Source organism: Chlorocebus sabaeus, chromosome 17 (genome assembly GCF_047675955.1).
Source record: "Chlorocebus sabaeus isolate Y175 chromosome 17, mChlSab1.0.hap1, whole genome shotgun sequence".
NCBI lineage: Eukaryota > Metazoa > Chordata > Mammalia > Primates > Cercopithecidae > Chlorocebus > Chlorocebus sabaeus.
The window spans coordinates 44,572,076-44,592,193 of record NC_132920.1 but is presented as its reverse complement, the minus strand read 5'-3'; the positions used below and the strand labels follow the sequence as shown (position 1 = coordinate 44,592,193).

General features: G+C 41.9%; 1 protein-coding gene across 1 annotated transcript in view; it reads right to left on the bottom strand.

The window, feature by feature from the left end:
* Window positions 1–239: 239 nt before the first annotated feature.
* Window positions 240–20,118, bottom strand: part of SPATS1 (spermatogenesis associated serine rich 1) — a 32,400-nt gene continuing 12,521 nt past the window's right edge. The window contains exons 3-7 of the mRNA XM_038006138.2: window positions 16,185–16,309; window positions 14,749–14,910; window positions 8,398–8,518; window positions 6,817–6,879; window positions 240–381 (exon numbers count right to left, since the gene is read on the bottom strand). Coding sequence (XP_037862066.2) covers window positions 240–381; window positions 6,817–6,879; window positions 8,398–8,518; window positions 14,749–14,910; window positions 16,185–16,309 — 613 coding nt within the window. The remainder of the gene's footprint in view (window positions 382–6,816; window positions 6,880–8,397; window positions 8,519–14,748; window positions 14,911–16,184; window positions 16,310–20,118) is intronic.

Genomic DNA, 20,118 nt, shown 5'->3' with positions numbered 1-20,118 from the left:
CACTGCAACCTCCACCTCCTGGGTTCAAGCGATTCTCCTGCCTCAGCCTCCCGAGTAGCTGGGATTACAGGCGTGTGCCACCACGCCTGGCTAATTTTTGTATTTTTAGTAGAGACGGGGTTTCACCATGTTGATCAGGCTTGTCTTGAACTCCCGACCTTATGATCTGCCCGCCTCGGCCTCCCAAAGTGCTGGGATTACAGGAGTGAGCCACCATGCCCGGTGGACTCCTCCGGTTTTTACACTATTCTTTGAAGGTTCTTTAACCCACCAGGAAGGAGCAGAATTAAGGGCACTGCTGGCTGCCAGTTGTTGAGCTCCTCAACCTCTTGTATCTCATTCTTCAAACTATTGGCCTTCTCCTTCACCCAGAAGGGCAAGCTGTGGTAAGAAGACAACACCCTGAGTTTCAGTTTGATGCAAAATTTACAAACACCAACAGCGGATAAGGCATTATATGCTCCAAAAGTAAAAAGACCTCCAATTTAGGAGACCAGCTTCAAAATAAAATACGTTAGTTGTTCACTATTGGCCCCTGCCTTAAACCCAGCTCTTGTTCAGCCCTTCTCTGCCAAGAGGCTGACCTTACAGCTAGTATCACCTGGTCTCCTCCGTGCTTCCACTTATTTTTTTTTTTTAATTCAGTCTCACTCCATTGCCCAGGTTGGAATGCAGTGGCGCAATCTCGGCTCACTGCAACCTCCACCTCCCAGATTCAAGCAATTCTCCTGCCTCAGCCTCCTGAGTAGCTGGGACTACAGGCACATGCCTCCACACCCAGCTAATTTTTGTATTTTTAGTAGAGACGGGGTTTCACCTTGTTGGTCAAGCTGGTCTCGAACTTCTGACCTCAGGTAATTCACCTGCCTCGGCCTCCCAAAGTGCTGGGATTACAGGTGTGAGCCACTACATCCAGTCCACATTTCTTTTTGTTTTGTTTTTTGAGACAGAGTCTTGCTCTGTCACCCAGGCTGGAGTGCAGTGGTACGATTTCTGCTCACTGCAACCTCTGCCTCCCGGGTTCAATGACTCTCCTGCTTCAGCCTCCCAAGTAGCTGGGACTACAGGCACATGCCATCATGCCCAGCTAATTTTTGTATTTTTAGTAGAGACTGGGCTTTACCATGTTGGTCAGGCTGGTCTTGAACTCCTGACTCCAGGTGATCCTACCACCTCAGCCTCCCAAAGTGCTGGGATTACAGGCATGAACCACCGTCCCCACCCCGTGCTTCCACCTTTGAGCTGGGTTTGGCTGATGGCACCAACAGGAGATCAGAAGGTGGACAGAAATTAGGGCATTTCTTACCTAGCTCCTCCCCTGATGTCCTATCTCCCAAGGTACCCCAATTCTGGCAGTGCCACAGCTCCTGTTGGGCAACCCTTCTCCCAGAGTTCCAGTGCTTACTGTTCTGCAAACCGTGATCCCTCTTCTTGCTGCTCAGAACCAGGAGTAGTAACGCTTCCCACTGTCATGAGCCTCTGGGTGCTTCACCCTCCCATGTGGGTTCCCCCAACCCTGCCCACACACCCATAAGTAGTCCCTTTCCTTAAGCTGTCTTCAGAATCCCAGCTGAGTGTGCTTTCTGTTTTCTGCTGGGACCTTGGCTAATGCAGACACCCAGAGTCTTCCCAGAGCCACTGAGACTTGAAAGGGCATTTCTGGGCTGTGTGTGGTCCAATAGGTAGTAGGAAGTGTGACTCTGGGATGAGTTGGAGCAGGGAGGTGCAAAATGTTTTCATCTTTTGGAAGCTAGAATTCTTGTGCTTTAGGGGAGAAATATACCACAATTGGCAAAATGCCCTTATAAAACTGCTGGGGGTAGGGAAGTCCCTGCAGGAAAGAAGAGGATGGTTACCAAATAGGTAATTGGTGAAAGTCAAAGTTATCACTTAAAGCCAACAAGCCAAGTAGTAGAAGCCCAAATAAGAAAAGTAGGACTGCCAGGAGTGGTGGCTCACGCCTGTAATCCCAGCACTTTAGGAGGCCGAGGCAGGTGGATCACAAGGTCAGGAGTTCGAGACCAGCCTGACCAACATGGTGAAACCCTGTCTCTACTAAAAATACAAAAATTAGCCGGGTGTTGTGGCGCATGCCTGTAATCCCAGCTACTCAGGAGGTTGAGGCAGGAGAATCACTTAAACTCGGGAGGTGGAAGTTACAGTGAGCCAAGATCACACCACTGCATTCCAGCCTGGGTGACAGAGTGAGACTCCATCTCAAAAAAAAAAAAAGAAAAGAAAAGCAGGACTAAGAGCAACGTATAAAGATACTAGCACAAAGAACTACTAGAATAAGAACACAAGCATTTCTAAATATCAAAAGAAAGCATTTTTCAACCTTTTTTGAAGCAATCAAAGAAAACACTGAAACATTCACAGTAAATATAATACAGTACACATAATAAAAGTAGCAAATAATGTAACAGAACTGAAATCATATATATCAGTCTAATCAATAAATGCAAGTGGCCTAATTCACCTGAATTAAACAAAATATTTCAAGCTGGCTCACAGAGCAAAATCCAATTCTACACTAAAAGCAAAGTGCTTCAAAAGCAAAAGAATGGGCAGAAAGAATGGGTAAAGGTCAGATGCAAATAAAATAAAGTAAGAATTAGAATCTTAATAACAGGCTAGGTATACTTTAGGACAAAAAATATTAAATGAGAAAAATAAAGATACTTTTATAATGCTAAAAGACATAATTAACAACAAAAATAGTCGAAATGCTAATATTCAGACACCCTAACTCTCACACTAACTCTCAATCCAAACTAGGCCAAGTGAACAAAGATAAGGAAATATTTGGGCTAAACAACATAACCAATAAAGCCAATCTTCTGAGTATGTATCTAACTTTCCATCCTGACTAAATGGAATACACTTTCTTTTCTTTTTTTTTTTTTTTTGAGACGGAGTCTCGCTGTGTCGCCCAGGCTGGAGTGCAGTGGCCGGATCTCAGCTCACTGCAAGCTCCGCCTCCTGCGTTTACGCCATTCTCCTGCCTCAGCCTCCCGAGTAGCTGGGACTACAGGCGCCCGCCACCTCGCCCGGCTAGTTTTTTGTATTTTTTAGTAGAGACGGGGTTTCACCGTGTTAGCCAAGATGGTCTCAATCTCCTGACCTCGTGATCCGCCTGTCTCGGCCTCACATGGAAATGTAAAAATAAATATTAAGTGACCTAATGTAGATGCATCCCATAATACTTTGTCCTTGGAAGATACATTAATTGCAATGCCTCATCTAGGAGCCAGATCAAATACCACCTCCTCTGCAACACGTCCCCAACTTCCCCACATGTCTTTCCTCTAGGTACACATTGTATCATATTTGCTTTCAATTGTTTTATGATTACTCATCTAGTGGTCTCTCCCCACAACAGACAATGAGCCTTGAAACAAATGTCATATCTTATTCATCTTTGTGATCCCTGCCTCCATTACCTCACCACCTTCCCATTTCTCCTGTAGATCAAGTGCATAAATGGTACTCAAAGAATATCTGCTGAGTTGACTAAATAATCCCTGTAAATGTACTGCACATTATAGGGACCTTTTCAATAAGTAATCTTACCTCCCTAATTTTTATTCTAATTCTGGCTCTCTCTGTCACTAGCTAATTAGAGAAGACTTGGCAACTTTATCTGGTTCTGGTTATCAGGTTTTGTTCTTATTTTAAAGGTGGATTGTTGCATTTGCAGATTTAACATTCTTAAATTTCCAAGCACAATTACTACACTATTTAAAGATATGAATAACTTTGATGAGAGTGATGGAATAGTACAAAACTGATTCATCAAATAACTTGGGAAAAAAACTACAATTTTTATTAATAGATGATGGATAATAACATTTATATTCATAGATAATAATTCCAGCCATAATGAAGTAGCAGGGATCAGATTTACTCTCCTGACTTGAACAAGTAGAAAACTGGACAAAATGTAAGAAATAACAGTTTTCAGAATGAGACAACAGGCAGCGCAGGATTGTGATCTTAAAGAAAAGGAAAGCAAATGAAAAGAGCCCTGGAATCACCCAGCTTTTGCCTGGCGGCGCATTCAAGACCACAGCGTAGGATGAGCAACCCTACACAGAGCATGGCATTCTCTGTGAGTTTGAGGAGCCGAAGATCCGAGTTCACAGAGTCTTGGAGGGCTGGAAGCTGCAGGGCAGAGTTCTGGGGAAGAAGGAACTCTACAAAAAAATGAAATTAAGAAATTCACATGGCACTTCCTTCGAGTCTTTGCTGAATATTAAGACACACATGTGTAGGGTAGAACTCCACAAGATCAGACGGTAGAGTGACTGGGAACTGAATGGGCTCACAAAGGGCTAAAAATCATTTTAGTTCCTACCAATTAAAATGAAGACTCAAAATTGGTCACTCAAGGCATTCAGTAGAGACTCTAAAAGGGCCACATCTTACTTAGTAATGGAGTTAAACTATCCCTAAAGACTACTTTAGACATGCCCTAACAAAGCTTGAAAACAAGCCTCAAAAGAATCAAACCAAACGGCAAGTAACTTAACTGCCTGCTACAGCAAAGCCCAGCACTCTTTAAAAAAAGACGAGTCCGGGCGCAGTGGCTCACACCTGTAATCCCAGCACTTTGGGAGCCCAAGGCAAGTGGATCACGAAGTCAGGAGATTGAAACCATCCTGGCCAACATGGTGAAACCCCCTCTCTACTAAAAATACAAAAATTAGCTGGGTGTGGTGGCACGTGCCTGTAATCTCAGCCACTCCAGAGGCTGAGGCAGGAGAATCCCTTGAACTTGGGAGACGGAGGTTGCTGTGAGCCCAGATCGCGCCACTGCACTCCAACCTGGCGACAGAGTGAGACTCCGTCTAAAAAATAAAATTAATAAAATAAAAAATAAAAGAAGACAACAAAATCCAAATACTCAACCATACAAGATTATAATGTCCAGTATCCAAATAAAAATTACTAGACATACTAGGAAGCAGGAAAATGTGACCCACAATCAGGAAAAAAATCAGTCAGCAGAAACACACCCAGAAATGACACAAATAATAGAATTAGCAAACAATAATCTTTTTTTTTTTTTTTTTTTTTTTTTGCCTACAGGCACGTGCCACCACACCCAGCTAATTTTTGTATTTTTAGTAGAGATGGGGTTTCACCATGTTAGCCAGGATGGTCTCGATCTCCTGACCTCGTGATCCGCCCGCCTCGGCCTTCCAAAGTGCTGGGATTACAGGCATGAGCCACCACGCCTGGCTGGCAAACAAAAATCTTTGAACAGTTATTAGTATGTCCAAGTATTTAAGGAAAACATGAAAATAGGAAAGAACAACAGATATGAAAAAGAATCAAATAGAATTTCTAAAGATCAAAATACATAATCACTGGATGGGACTAACAGCAAATTAGACACTACAGAACAAAATAGAGAACTAGGAAACAATAAATGCTAAATCCAGTAACAGAAGCCTTTGTTGCTTCTGCCATGACTAACTGGTTAGTAGACTTTTTCATTAGGGTGACTGTCCCTGAGGAAAGGGTCCAAGTCTCCCAATTGTCTTACTGACCATAGCACAGAGGAATATGCTGATCGAATTCTCTCTCTCTTTTTTTTTTTTTTTTTTTAATTTGAGACAGCGTTTCACTCTGTCACCTAGGCTGGAGTACATAGCACAATCATAGCTCACTGCAGCCTCGAACTCATAGACTCAAGAAACCCTCCTGCCTCAGCCTCCCAAGTACCTAGGACTACAGTTGCATACCACTATGCCTGGTTAATTTTTTTAAAAAAATTTTTTTGTAGAGATAGGGTCTCACTATGTTGCCCATGCTGGTCTCAATCTCTTGGCTTCAAGCAGTCCCCCTGCTTTGGCCTCCCAAAGTGCTAGGATTACAGGTGTGAGCAACTGCACCCAGCCAGCTTTATACTTCTTTAAAAAAAAAAAAAATTAACCTTTCTTTTTAGGAAAACCTGACTAATTGGTATTCTCAGGTTTATACATGTAAAAACATATTTGCATATGAAAGGTAATGTACAAAAGCTAAAATAGTTGAGTAGGATGATGATGAAATTTAGGCAATTGCTATTATTTGGAATATTCTAGAATAGTGTTTATTAAAAATGTAAAGTACAGACATGAGAAGCCCTAATCATGTGCCATAAGTAACAACGCAACATAATAAAGACATTAAAAATCTCAAGTTTGGAATAAAAGGCTTTTATTCTCACTGAATTCCAGAGTGGGTCAGACCCTGGGACACATGCCCACTCATATGAGCCTGCTTTGTATTAGAAAGTCAAAAAAAGAAAGAAAGAAAAGAAAATATATCTTTATCGGTCAGAAACCAGCTTAGGTAAATACATGAGGTTCAGAATGGAGTGAAGCAAAAGTATGAAATTAAAGGAATGATATTTCCCTCAAACACAGAAGTGCTCTGTTAGCTTTATTTCTGCCTCTTGAAACTCTAACCATTCTCCCCAGTTGCAATCATTTAAGTGTGTGTCTTTCTTTCCCAAAATACTCATGTTCTAGGAATCAGGAACCCTGTCTTTTTGTTCCATGTGAACTCTCCTATCGTGCATGGCTAGCACAACACATGGCATCTGGTAGTTTGTCAGTTACGTCTGTTGAATATGTGACCATCCCAACTGCAGACTCTACAGAGTGTCTATCCAAATGCCTTCCTTACAAACTGCCCCACCTTTCTGCTGAGATTCAAAAGGGCCCTGTGTTCTGGTTATCTACCTGCTCCTCCGCAGGAAGAAATAATAAAATAATTGATATTTCATAAAGATGGGATAGCACAAAACATGGTAAGAGAACTCACTTGGGAATTTGTGGAAGAGGCTCAAGCGGAATAAATGTATCAAATTTCTTTTCATAAGGTACTCTGAAAAACAGAAATGGCGATCATAAAACTGGTATGCCATCTACAGCAAAAAGATCAATACATCATTGCATTCAATAGAATGTCCTGTTTTCCGATTTTAATTTTCAAATATGGACTTCAAAACTGTAAGAACTGCAAATTTTATTTTATTTATGTTTTGAGACAGGGTCTCACTCTGTCCCCAAGGCTGGAGTGCAGTGGCACAATCTCAGCTCACTGCAGCCTCAACCTTCCAGGCTCAGGTGATCCTCCCACCTCAGCCTCCCAAATAGCTAGGATTATAGGCATGCACCACCATGCCCAGCTAATTTTTTGTATTTTTGTAGAGAAGGGGTTTTTTCATGTTGCCCAGGTAGGTCTGGAACGCCTGGGCTAAAGCAACCCTCCAGCCTCAGCCTCTCAAAGTGCTAGGATTACAGGCATGAGCCACTGTGCCTGGCCCACAGATTTTATTTTATTTTATTTTGTTTATTTTGAGATGGAGTCTCACTCGCTCTGTCGCCCAGGCTAGAGTGTGGTGCTGCAATCTCGGCTCACTGCAACCTCCATCTCCCAGGTTCAAATAATTCTCCTGCCTCAGCCTCCTGAGTAGCTGAGATTACAGGCATCTGCCACCGTGCCCAGCTAATTTTTGTGTTTTTAGTAGACACGGGGTTTTACCATGTTGGCCAGGCTGGTCTGGAACTCCTGACCTCAGGTGATCCGCCCCTCTTGGCCTCTCAAAGGGCTGGGTTATAGGCGTGAGCCACCGCCCCGGCCCACAGATTTTAGTTGTGATCATTTTTAGTCAGCATCATTATATTTCACATGGTTAATTTTTTTAAAACAATGTTTTAAATGTAATACACCAACTACCCAGCATTTTGGGAGGCCAAGGCAGGTGTGTCACAAGGTCAGGAGATCGAGACCATCCTGGCTAACATGGTGAAACCCCGTCTCTACTAAAAATACAAAAAATTACCCGGGCATGGTGGCAGGCACCTGTAGTCCCAGCTACTTGGGAGACTGAGGCAGGAGAATGGCGTGAACCTGGGAGGCGGAGCTTGCAGTGAGCCGAGATCACGCCACTGCGCTCCAGCCAGGGCAACAGAGCAAGACTCCTTCTCAAAAAAAAAAAAAAGTAATACACCAACTATTTTTCTTTTAATGTAATGATCCTCCCATTTTTCTCCATCACTTTGGTCTAAGTTTATTTCCAAGTTTAAGTCCACCCACATAGTAGTCACTATGGCCAACAATCTGATTCAGTATGAACATTTAAAAGCTTTCAAATCTGTGATAATAGAGATAGGAACAAAATTAACAACCGCTTTTTTGTAGTCCAAGTCCTGTGTGCAATTTTAATTATACACATGCATCTGTGCAGACACTAATTAACTAAAGATGAGCTTTTCAAGGAATTTTCATCCAATCACATCTTGTTGACATCTATCCCTTTTAAAATATAATTTCTGTGTAGTAGAGAGACACAATTCCTTTAAAGTTAACTATATAATGCTAGTATTAACATACACTTACGTTGAAAAATTCACTGGTGGGAGCGTTGATCCTGCTTTGTGGAAGCCTTTACTCTGTTCTGGGTACATATATGGATTATCCCCTGGAGTTAACTTTGGGATTCCATTCCTGGGATCAATATCTGTGGAGAAGGTTTGAAAACAAAATCATACAAGGGCTGAAGATGATCCACAGATTTGCTGTAAGTATTGGCATGACAATAGAAATAGGATATTTTAGTAATTTGTTATAAATTACATAGAAGTTTCTCAAAGTTCTGTTTGTGATTATCTTGCCTTAAGGAGATGAGCCTGTTTGGGACATTTTCCAAAAAGTGTTGTTATAACTACCTCACCCTGGAAAAGAATTGTTAGACTCAGATGGAGTGCTTTGGTTTAAAATATAAGGTGAATCAGAGGTCTCTTTGCAATGATCCAAAAATCTGTGACCTAATAATCTCTTGATTCGTGAGCATTAGTGCACTTTGAATCCCTGAGTCTTAGGAAGCCCAAGAAACACATGTCCCTGGGGCTCTGCCTCTCTGACTGGGTCTGGGAAGGAAACCAACTAAGGATGTCTTGCTCCTTCTGCCTCAAGGACTGGGGCCATGCAGCAGTGGGAGGTGGCTTCCTGGAGAAGAGCAAGATTACTCAGCAGAGGCTTGTACACCCAGCTCAGCCCCTGCTAAAGCCCCGGGAACAAGAAACTAATTACGGGAGTGGAAGGCATCTGCCTAGTGCAGGGTGATCATTTAAACCCACATACCTAAAGTCCTTAAAATGGCCTATTAAAAACTTAAAATTAAAAATAAAATAAATAACCCACACACTTGACACCAGATGCATCTCCTAAGAGAACAAGCCTGGACTACGAGACTCACCACCCTTGGGCTCGGAAGCAGGGACACAAGGCTGGAAGCATGACCTCCATCTTTGCCACACACCCAGATTCTTCTAGCTAACTCGGAAAAGCCATCAGCGTGACAGATGGGAGTTCTTGGGTTAGCGTAGTATTTAATTTTTTATCTTTCTCTTTCAAAAACCTTTTCAATAACTGACTGTATTACACTTTTGATTAGCTCTTCTGTGTAGTGAAACACACCCACGCAGCTACACCCATGCATCGAGTGCCTGCTGGGTATGAGATGCTGAGGATTCAAAGCAGAGAGAGTGGAAGTTTAAAATATATACTGAATCCCCTTGAGTCCAGGAGTTCTAGACCAGCCTGGCCAACACAGTGAAACCCTGTCTCTACTAAAAATACAAAAATTAGCTGGGTGTGGTGGCACACGCCTGTAATCCCAGTTACTCGGGAGGCTGAGGCAGGAGAATCGCTTAAACCCAGGAGACGGAGGTTGCAGTAAGCCAAGATCATGCCACTGCACTCCAGACTGGGAAACAGAATGAAACTCTGTCTCAAAATTTTAATTAATTAATTAACTAAGCATACAGTAAATCCAAAACCTTTTGAATCCCAAACCAGGGCACTGACAAGAGTCAGGTGTTAACAAGAGGTGGTGGGAAGGATTTGGACTTTGGAGTCAGTTGCACCTGAGTTCATACTCACTCCTGCAATTTCTGGTTCTGTGCCCTTGAGCTATTTATTTAACCTTCCTAAGCCTTTGTAACCTCATGTATAAACTGTTTATTTCAAATGGCTACTTTGCAGAGTTATCATGAATACTAAATAATGATATGAGCACATAACAAGCACTCAAGAAATAGTAGCAATTATTATTATTTGAAATCAGAACCTAATACCCCTCATCCCAATTATTTTTTACTCTGGAAGGTATGATTACTATATAGCTAAGGTATAAACTTCTCCCCAGGGAATCTTATCTAGATGGGGAGACATTTGTAAAGATGAAGGTAACACTACAAGGCAGTAAATGCCATATACTATAGAAGAGTGGTTCCAAAATTTTAGCACACCTGAAAATCACCTAGGAAACTTGTTTAAAATGCAACCTTTAACCCAAGAAATTCTGTTTCAGAAGATCTCTAGTAGCTCCCAGAACCAGCATTTTTAATAAACTCACAAGTTGAATATGATATAGGTGGTCTAAGGAGAACACCAGAAATAGACTATGGTGGCCAGGTGCAGTGGTTCACGCTTGTAATCCCAGCACTTTGGGTGGGCCGAGGTGGGTGGATCACCTGACGTCAGGAGTTTGAGACCAGCCTGATCAACATGGTGAAACCCCATCTCCACTAAAAATACAAAATTAACTGGGCATGGTGGCACATGCCTGTAATCGCAGCCACTCAGGAGGCTGAGGCAGGAGAATCACTTGAACCTGGGAGGCAGAGGTTGCAGTGAGCCGAGATTGCACCATTGCACTCCAGCCTGGACAACAAGAGTGAAACTCTGTCTCAAAAAAAAAAAAAAAAAAAATAGACTATCATAAAATATCACAAGATAACATCAGGAGGAAGAAAAAGAGCCAATGGTGTGGTATCTGCATAAGGTGTTACTTTTAGGGGGAAAACCTCCCAAGCAACACTTCTGAGATAACACATTTGTTTAAGCCATTAGGTACCATATGGGGCCTTGGTATAATTTCTGGATAGCTCACCAAGACAGGTGTCAGCCCAAAGTGCTGGCCACGATGCATCAATAGCTGATGGACCCATAACACCGCACGATCAGTTCTAATGCTTGTTTGTTTTTATACAGACCATCCAATTTCCTGGATGTAAAGGCATTCAGGAGGTAGAAAATGGGACACATACATTTAGAGACAAATAACCATATGAGGGAGTGAACTGTTCACCAAATAACTTAGTCTGCCCCACATGTCAGTGCCCCAATGCACTTAGGTAGAGCCATGTTCTGACTGATAGATTGTGAGCAGAGATGATATGTACCACCTTTAAAAAGAAGCATTTAAGGAGCTGAAGTGAAAAACCTTCCAGCATTTTCTCTTTCCCCTTCTATGGCAATCTTAGAAGCCACAGGTTGAGATGGAAAGGTCACAGATAAAAGCAGACAGGATCCTTGGAAAGGAACTGCCCTGGAGAGCTGCTGGATCCACAGTGGACTTTATAAGAGAAAGGAGCAAACTTTAGTGCTTAAGCTGCTGAAATTTCAGGGATTGTTACTGCGGCAGAATCTATCCTATTCTGACTAATACAATATGCAATACTGTAGGAAGAGCTACACAATAGAAAATTATATTTTCAGACCTATTTCCCTACCACCTACAATCATAGGTGGCATTTTGTTCTATGGCAACAACTAGGCCTTTAGGGAACTCTGCCAATATCCTGGTTATGGCTGATGGATCACATTCAACCATTATTTAAAGATATTTTGATTGATTTTTTTATATAATAATGAGTTGCATTCCAGTTTAAAATGGCAGCTGGTTGGCAGTCCCTAAGCCTGCCTCTTCATCTCATCCAAGAAATAATGAGTAGCAGCCGGGAGTGGTGGCTCACACCTGTAATCCCAGCACTTTGGGAGGCCAAGGCAGGTGTTTGAGGTCAGGAGTTTGAGACCAGCCTGGCCAACATGGTGAAACCTCATTTCTAGTGAAATACAAAAATTAGCTGGCTGTGGTTGCACATGCCTGTAATCACAGCTACTCCAGGAGGCTGAGACATGAGAATTGCTTGAACCCAGGGGGCAGAGGTTGCAGTGAGCTGAGGTCATGCTAGTGCACTCTAGTCTGGGTGACACAGTGAGACTCTGTGTCAAAAAAGAGAGAGAGAGAGAGAGAGAAAGAAAGAAAGAAAGAAAGAAAGAAAGAAAGAAAGAAAGAAAGAAAGAAAGAAAGAAGAGAGAGAGAGAGAGAGGGAGGGAGGGAGGGAGGGGAGGGAAGGGAGGAGGGAGGGAGGGAGGGAGGGAGGGGAGGGAAGGGAGGAGGGAGGGAGGGAGGGAGGGGAGGGAAGGGAGGAGGGAGGGAGGGAGGGAGGGAGGGGAGGGAAGGGAGGAGGGAGGGAGGAAGGAAGGAAGGAAGGAAGGAAGGAAGGAAGGAAGGAAGGAAGGAAGGAAGGAAGGAAGGAAGGAAGGAAAGAAGGGAGAAAAAGAAAGAGTGGGGAGAGAATTTCACAAAGGAAGAAGTGTCCAGTGTCAAGCCTGACAGTATCGAGTGCTGCAGTGAGATCAAGGAAGAGAAGAAATGGAAAAAGACCATTGCATTTGATGTTTAAAGAAGTCACTGTACATCACCTAAGAAGTAATCATACTAAAACGAATCAAGCCTGTAGATCCAACTACCACTTCACAGGAAGTACACAGGAAAGAGGAACCTGTTAAATGATACCAAGTAATGTAATCAGCAAAGTCCTGATCATGGTCAACACTACAGGACAAGGCCTAGTTTCTTCACCAAACATATTGCAAGAAAAAAGGAGGGAGGACCTATATATTGAAAGAAACTTAAGACACATACCAGCCAATTTCAATCTGTGGGCCTTACTTGAATCCTGATCCAAACAAACAAAATATTTTTAAATTATGGCATTTATGAAATAATAGGATATTTGGACACTGAATATATTAAGGAATTACTGTTGATTTTTTTAAATATGATATTAGGACATGGAATTGTGGTTATGTTAATAAAATAATCCTTATTTTTCAGAGACACATATGATATATTTAGAGATGAAATAATATGATGTCTGAAATTTGCTTTAAAATAATCCCTGGGAGGAGGGGTAATGATGAAACAAGTTAGCCAGGTATTGATCATTATTGAAGCTAAATGGATGAGTACATCGGATTTCATTATGCTATTGTTTGAAAATTTACCTGATAAGTTTTTCTTTAAAAAAATATGGATTACCACTGGAGCTGGGGGAGGAAAGATGGAATATTCAGGGAAGAGGATATTGGAGGCTTCAAATATAAAGTTAATATTTTATGTCTTAAATGGAGTAAAAGAACACAAGTATAATATAAGTATATCTTATATTTCATTCTATATAGTCAACAAATATTTCATAAATATATCATGGCATTTACTCAGTATTTATAAAACCCTAAAGGAAGAAGGGAAAGAAGAAATGAAGGGATGGAGAGAGGGAGGGAGGAAAGGAAAAAGGAAGGAAGGAAGGAAGGAAGGTAGGTAGGTCAGGATAAGGTGGCTTACTTTTGAGCCAGGAGGGCAGTGATAAGTGAAGATTAAGATTTGGGTCATTATGATAATCCCATTTACTTGTGATAGGTACTTGCAGCTCAAGAGTGCAGGGTAGGCTGGCTGCAGTGGCTCACACCTGTAATACCAGCACTTTGAGAGGCCAAGGCTGGCTGATCACTGGAGCCCAGGAGTTTGAGACTGGCCTGGGCAGCATGGAGAAACCCTGTCTCTACTAAAAATAGAAAAATCAGCCAGGCATGGTGGCACATGCCTGTAGTCCCAGCAACTTGGAGGCTGAGGTTGGAGGATTGCTTGAACCTGGGGCTAGGGGGCTGGCGTTCAGAGCCGCAGTGAGCCAAGATGGTGGCACTGCACTCCAGCCTGGGCCACAGAACAAGACCTTGTCTTTAAAAAAAAAAAAAAAAAAAAGTGCAAGGTGCAGGACTCCTCACAGATTCCCATATCAATGACCACTCTCCCAGCTCATTTAGTATGGCTTTCCATGTATTTTTCTACCCAAATAAATAAAAGCCTCAATTCTCAAAACTATTTGTCTCTGCTGTGAGTTTAAAAGTCTATTTTAAAACTCAAAACTGAGAACAGTCTACTTCTTTCTCTTTGTATTCCTGCTACAGCAATCCTATTTATTTCGGGAGCAATGGTTGCCTCCTACACAGGGATTTATATAGAAAAATGTGTCATAAATGGTCCGTTGGTACTCAGCAACTTTTGAGGGTCTTTCAGTAAGTCTATTATGAGTAGGTTGGGGCAAATAACTCACTGAGCTACAAACCAAAGAGATATAGATACACAGGTAGATATATACTCATTTCAATAGCTTTTAATTAAATCAGCAATAAAATAAAAACATGCACTTCAGGCTGAGGGTTATGGGATGTTTTCCTTGTGGAGAATATAAAGTACAATTTAAATGTGTATGCCAGGCAGCATCTAATTGGAACATAAATTCTTTTCTTCAGACTTCAATGGAGGTTTCTATTAATAAGGATCTGAGAGAACTTATCTGATGACTTAAATGTCACATTTGCATTTTATGAAATTCAGAGAAAAAAGAAAATGTGGATCAGCATCTGTTGTGAGTTCTTTGCCAAAACGTACAGCCTGCCAACTGTCCCCTTCACTTTTCTGTCTTCCTGGCTGCACTAGGGGAACACGGTGACTCTACAGGGCTGCCCCCAGCTACAGAACGCAAGGCCTATAGAATCACTAAACTTGAGAGTTTTTCGGGGACTGCACAGTCAAGACCCAGAAAGAAACATCACCGTATTTCTTTCTCCCAAAGCACTTGTCCACCGTCCTCTCTGACAGAGACCTCTTGTTGCCGAGGAAGAGTCCATTAAAGAAGCACTGCTTTCCGACATGGTAAGTGTGGATGTTGCTGCTAAACCTCGGGTAAAACGTCCACTCAGGACGATGCCCATCTTCTGCAAGACACCAAAGCCTTCCATTAGTGCTGCTCCCAGCCTCATAATGCAACTGGATGACAAAAAGCGATGAAAACTCCCCAGGCACTATCTGGCTATACAACTTTAATTAATGTGTATAATCAATCCCTTGGTTCTACATCAGAGACAGTGTGAAACTCTGTGGGACTAGACACAAAAGGAAGGGAAGTGGGGGGAGAGCTACCTAAGAGGCCTTCTTTGTTTTTGTTTGCTTGTTTGCCCTCTTCATCCTCTCCTTCAAAAATAAAGCCAACTTTATGTTTGGCAGTTGAGTATTGGTTGGGAAGCTCAGATACAGTCTTCCAAGTACCTATGATACAATCTTCCCTCTGATAACTGTGTAGGAAAAATAGAATGCCATCAACCAGCAAATGGTTAGGCCAGTGCCATCCACATGGCACCTCAAGTGGATGAAACATGGTATTGGCTGCAACAATAGCACGCACATGCGCTACGGTGAGACTGGGAAATGTACCTGTGATCATTTCAAATGAGAAAAAGCTTCCGTGAGACCTCAGGCTAGTTTCTGGACCTTGCAATGCCTTTGTTTTATCATCTGATACTTTTCCTGTAAGATTGCTAACAGTGACTTTAAAGAATAAAAGATCCCCTAGCAGTTCTAGGGATGCTTGAGAAATGTGGGCTCTGGGATAGCCAAGAAGAGCACAGGATTTGAGGCAAGCAAGTTTGGGTTCTGATCCCATCGCTCTACTTCCTGGCCATGTGGCTTTATGGATGACTGAATGTCTCAAAGCCTCAGTTTCCTCCTCTGTAAAATGGGTATGTCTATATTAGCCACATAGATCTGTATGTATCGGCACAGAAAGAGGTCCATGATCTATTTATACCAGTTTGTATACTAACCCATTTATTTTACATCTATATATGTACACGTGTGTGTATATACACACACACATATACATTTCAAAATACAGGAAAAATATATATCAACTCTTCACGGCTATGAGGCAGAATAGGGATATTGTTGGAAAACATTGGGGAAGGGTTTTTATACTCTATATACTTCTATATTATTTTAATGTCTTTCTGCAGTATTTTAATGGGTTTTATATAAAGGCATTGTATTTTTGAAAAACATATAATAGCTTCCTGGCAGAGGTGTTGTGAATTTTGAGATAAAGTATGTCAAATGCTTGACAGTTGTGGGCCTTCAGTGATGGTGGTCAACAGTATGGTAGACTTCTGAAAAGACCTGGGGCACAGAGGCATGTGGAGGAGGGTCTGTGACTTACTTGTCTGCAACTTAAGCAGGCTGAATTCCTCAGGATACTTATCCTTTTGGACTTGAGGCAATGACATTTCCGAGGAGTAACCAGAATGTGAGGAGGAGGGTTTCTGATCCAAGTCAGCAGTGGTGCTGGAAAGAAAGCAGAAAGATTCTTCCACGTGTTTAAACTGGTAGTTACAGCCTGATCTCACATAGTTTACCCTAGAATTGCCCTCACTTGTGAGAACTGGGACTACTCATCTATAAAAAGTCCTTGAGCATATCATTTATGTATTCACAATTTAAGGGGACTGAAACTTATTGAAAAGATGGGCATTCAGTGGCTCACGCCTGTAATCCCAAAACCTTGGGAGGCTGAGGCAGGTGGATCACTTGAGTCCAGGAGTTTGAGACCAGACTGAACAACATAGTGAGATCCCATCTCTACTGATTTTTTTAAAGTGTTTAAAAATAATTTGGTGATTCCTCAAAAAGTTGAACATAGAATTACCGCAAGACTCAGCAATTCTCTTTCTAGGTATACACCTAAAAGAACTGAAAACAGAGATTCAAACAGATACTTGCATGTGAATGTTCTTTGCCGCATTATTTATAATAGCCAAAAACTGAAAACAAGCCAAGTGTTCATAAAGAGAAGAATGGATAAGCAAAATGTGGTACATAATACATACAATTGAATATTATTCAGCCTTAAAAATTAATGAAGTGGCTAGGCATGGTGGCTTCTGCCTGTAATCCTAACACTTTGGAACGCTGAGGCATATGGATCACTTGAGCTCAGGAGTTCGAGACCAGCCTGGGCAACATGGAGAAACCCCCTCACTACTAAAAATACAAAAATTAGCCAGGCATGGTAGTGTATGCCTATAATCCCAGCTACTCAGGAGACTGAAGCAGGAGAATCGCTTAAACACAGAAAGTGGAGGCTGCAGAGATCTCGCCATTGCACTCCAGCCTGGGCAACAAAGTGAGATCCTGTCTCAAAAATATAAGAAAAAAATAAAGGAATGAAGTAGTGATGCATGCTAAAACATGGTGAGCCTTGAAAACGTTACGCTAAGTAAAATAAGCCAGACACAAAAGGACAAATATTATGTGATTCTACTTATATGAAATATCTAGAATAGGTAATTTCATAGAAAGTAGATTACGGGTTACCAGGGGCTGAGGAGAGGGGAGAATGGCAAGTTATTGCTATATGGTCATAGAGTTTCCGTTTGGAGTGACAAAAATGTCTGAAAATAGACAATAGTGATGGTTACACAACACTATGAGTGTAATTAATGCCACTGAATTGTACACTTAAAATGGATAAAATCAGGCAGGCAGTACTTCGGGAGGCCAAGGTAGGAGGATCACTTAAGCCCAGGTGTTTGAGACCAGCCTGGGCAAAATAGTGAGACCTCATCTCTACAAAAAAAATTTTAATTAGCCAGGTGTGGTGGTGCACACCTGTAGTTCTAGCTACTTGGGAGGCTGAGGAGGGAGGATCACTTGAGCCCAGGAAGTGGAGGCTGCAGTGAGCAGTGACTATGCCACTGCACTCCAGCCTGGTCTACAGAGTGAAATCCCATCTCTTTAAAAACGTTTTTTTAATGGATAAAATGGCAACTGTTGTGCCATATATATTTTACCACAATTTTTAGAAAGGAATGATATATATTACAACATGTATGCACCTTGAAAGCATTATGCTAAGTGCAAGAAGCCAGACACCAAAGACCACATATTGATAATTCCATTAATATTACATGTCCAAAACAGGCAAATCTATAGAGACAAAAAGGAAATTAATGGTTGTCTCAGACTAGAGGGACAGAAAGATGGGGGGTGCCGGGCAATGATTGCTAAAGGGTATGGATTTCTTTTTGTGGTGATGAGAATGTTCTAAAATTGATTGTGGTGATAGTTGCACAACTTGACAAATACATTAAAAGCCATCAAGTTGTGTACACACTTTAAGTGGGTGACTTTTATGGTATGTGAATTATGTTTAAATAAATCTGTTACCAAAAAGGCATGTTTAATAAAACCATTAAATGTAAATAAAAAATCAATAAGTATATAGATAAGATGAATAAATAATCAAAAACAAACCTAGACTGAAATGATTACAATAATAGAGCATTATGTTTAGCGCTGAACTTCCTAGCAGTTTATAAAGACCCACAACAAACTTTTATAGGTGTCAGCAGAAAATGCAATCACTTCTGGTTTAAATGGCTTTGTGTCTGAGACCTGGCCTTGGACAGTGTTTTCAGGTACAATGATCTGTTATCAAGTCAAAGGATCTTTTTTCATAACAATGCATCACTCATATTTAAATGGCATCAAAGCAACTTCATATTGCTCGTCTTGTCTGCTCCCTGCTAACAATCCTGTGATGTAGGTAGGACCAATAACTCAGTGCCCCCACCCCTGATTCAGAATATAAGCAATTTTGGAGGTGTGTTAGTTTCCATCACGAGAGTACAGCTGAGGACAACTGGAATTGGGGTTCAATGTCTCATAACTGTCACTCTCTTTTGCTTATCCTGACACCTTGGCTTCATTTTTGCCAATTGCAGACGAGCTTCTTCACGAGAGCAAAAAGGCCACTGACAGCCCAGATTCAAATTCTCATGTCTTCCAACCAATTTTTACCCCTATCTCCAATGTGAAAAATTTCAGGGAAGGACTCACTGGCTCAGCTTAGATCACACGTTCTCCCTTAAATCAATCACAATCAGGAAGTGGAGACAAGTAAGATGATGGTAGCTCCTATTCAGAATACTCATTAAAATGGGGTAGGCAGGAGTTTGAGACCAGCCAGGGAAACATAGCAAGACCTTGTGTTAAAATATTTAAAAACTGGGTAGGGAAGGGCCGGGCATGGTGGCTCACACCTGTAATCCCAACACTTCGGGAGGCCGAGGTGGGTGGATCACCTGAGGTCAGGGATTCGAGACCAGCCTGGCCAACATAGTGAAACCTCGACTCTACTGAAAACACAAAATTAGCCAGGTGTGGTGGCATGCACCTGTAATCCCAGCTATTCAGGAGGCTGAGGAGGGGGAATCACTTGAACCCAGGAGGCCAAGTTTCCATTGAGCTGAGATGGTGCCATTGCACTCCGACCGGGACAACAGGAGAGTGAAATTCCATCCAAAAAAAAGAAAAAAAAACTTGGTAAGGAAGGAGTGAAAATCAATTCCCCAGGAAAAGGAGAATAGCATAGATGACGCCACTGGAAAGTCAGTGGAAGCCGAGCGGCTTCTACAATATGTGCACACAGCAAGCCATTGGAGAAAGCCACTTCAAGCAAAGGAGGCAATGTGAGCAAAGGCATAGAAGGAAAAAACATCAGGGAAATTATGACATTTGATGTGGTTGTGGCAGGAGTATTGGAGATAAAACTGGAGAAGAGAAGGAGACAGATCTGGAGAACTTGCAGTTCATATGAGGGGGGACTCTTTTTTATCAAACTTTAATGGGATATCATTAAATAATAGTAAGCAAGAACATGACATGGTCACATGTGGTTAGAAAACTCTAGAAGCTATAAAAGGAATGAACTTTGAGAATATAAAACTTAAGTCAGGGAGTCCATTTAGGAGAGTGTAGCAGGCAGCCTCTGACATGGCTGCCAATGATCTCTGCCTCTTGGCATTTATTCCCTCCTGTAATCTTCTCCCTTTGAGTATAGGCTAGACCTACTGACTCACTTTCAACAAAGAGAAAATAGTAAACGTTATGGGATGTCACTTCCCAGGTTAGGTTACAAAGAGACTGTGGCTTTTTCTTGTGTGCACTCCTGCTTGCTTGTGAGGAGAGACAGCTGTTATGTTGTGAGTTGCCCTCTGCAGAGACAAGGAACTGAGGGAAGCCTGTGGGCAACAGCCAGTGGAAAACTGAACTATCAGCCCCAGCAGCCTGTGAGGAAGTGAATCCTGCCACCA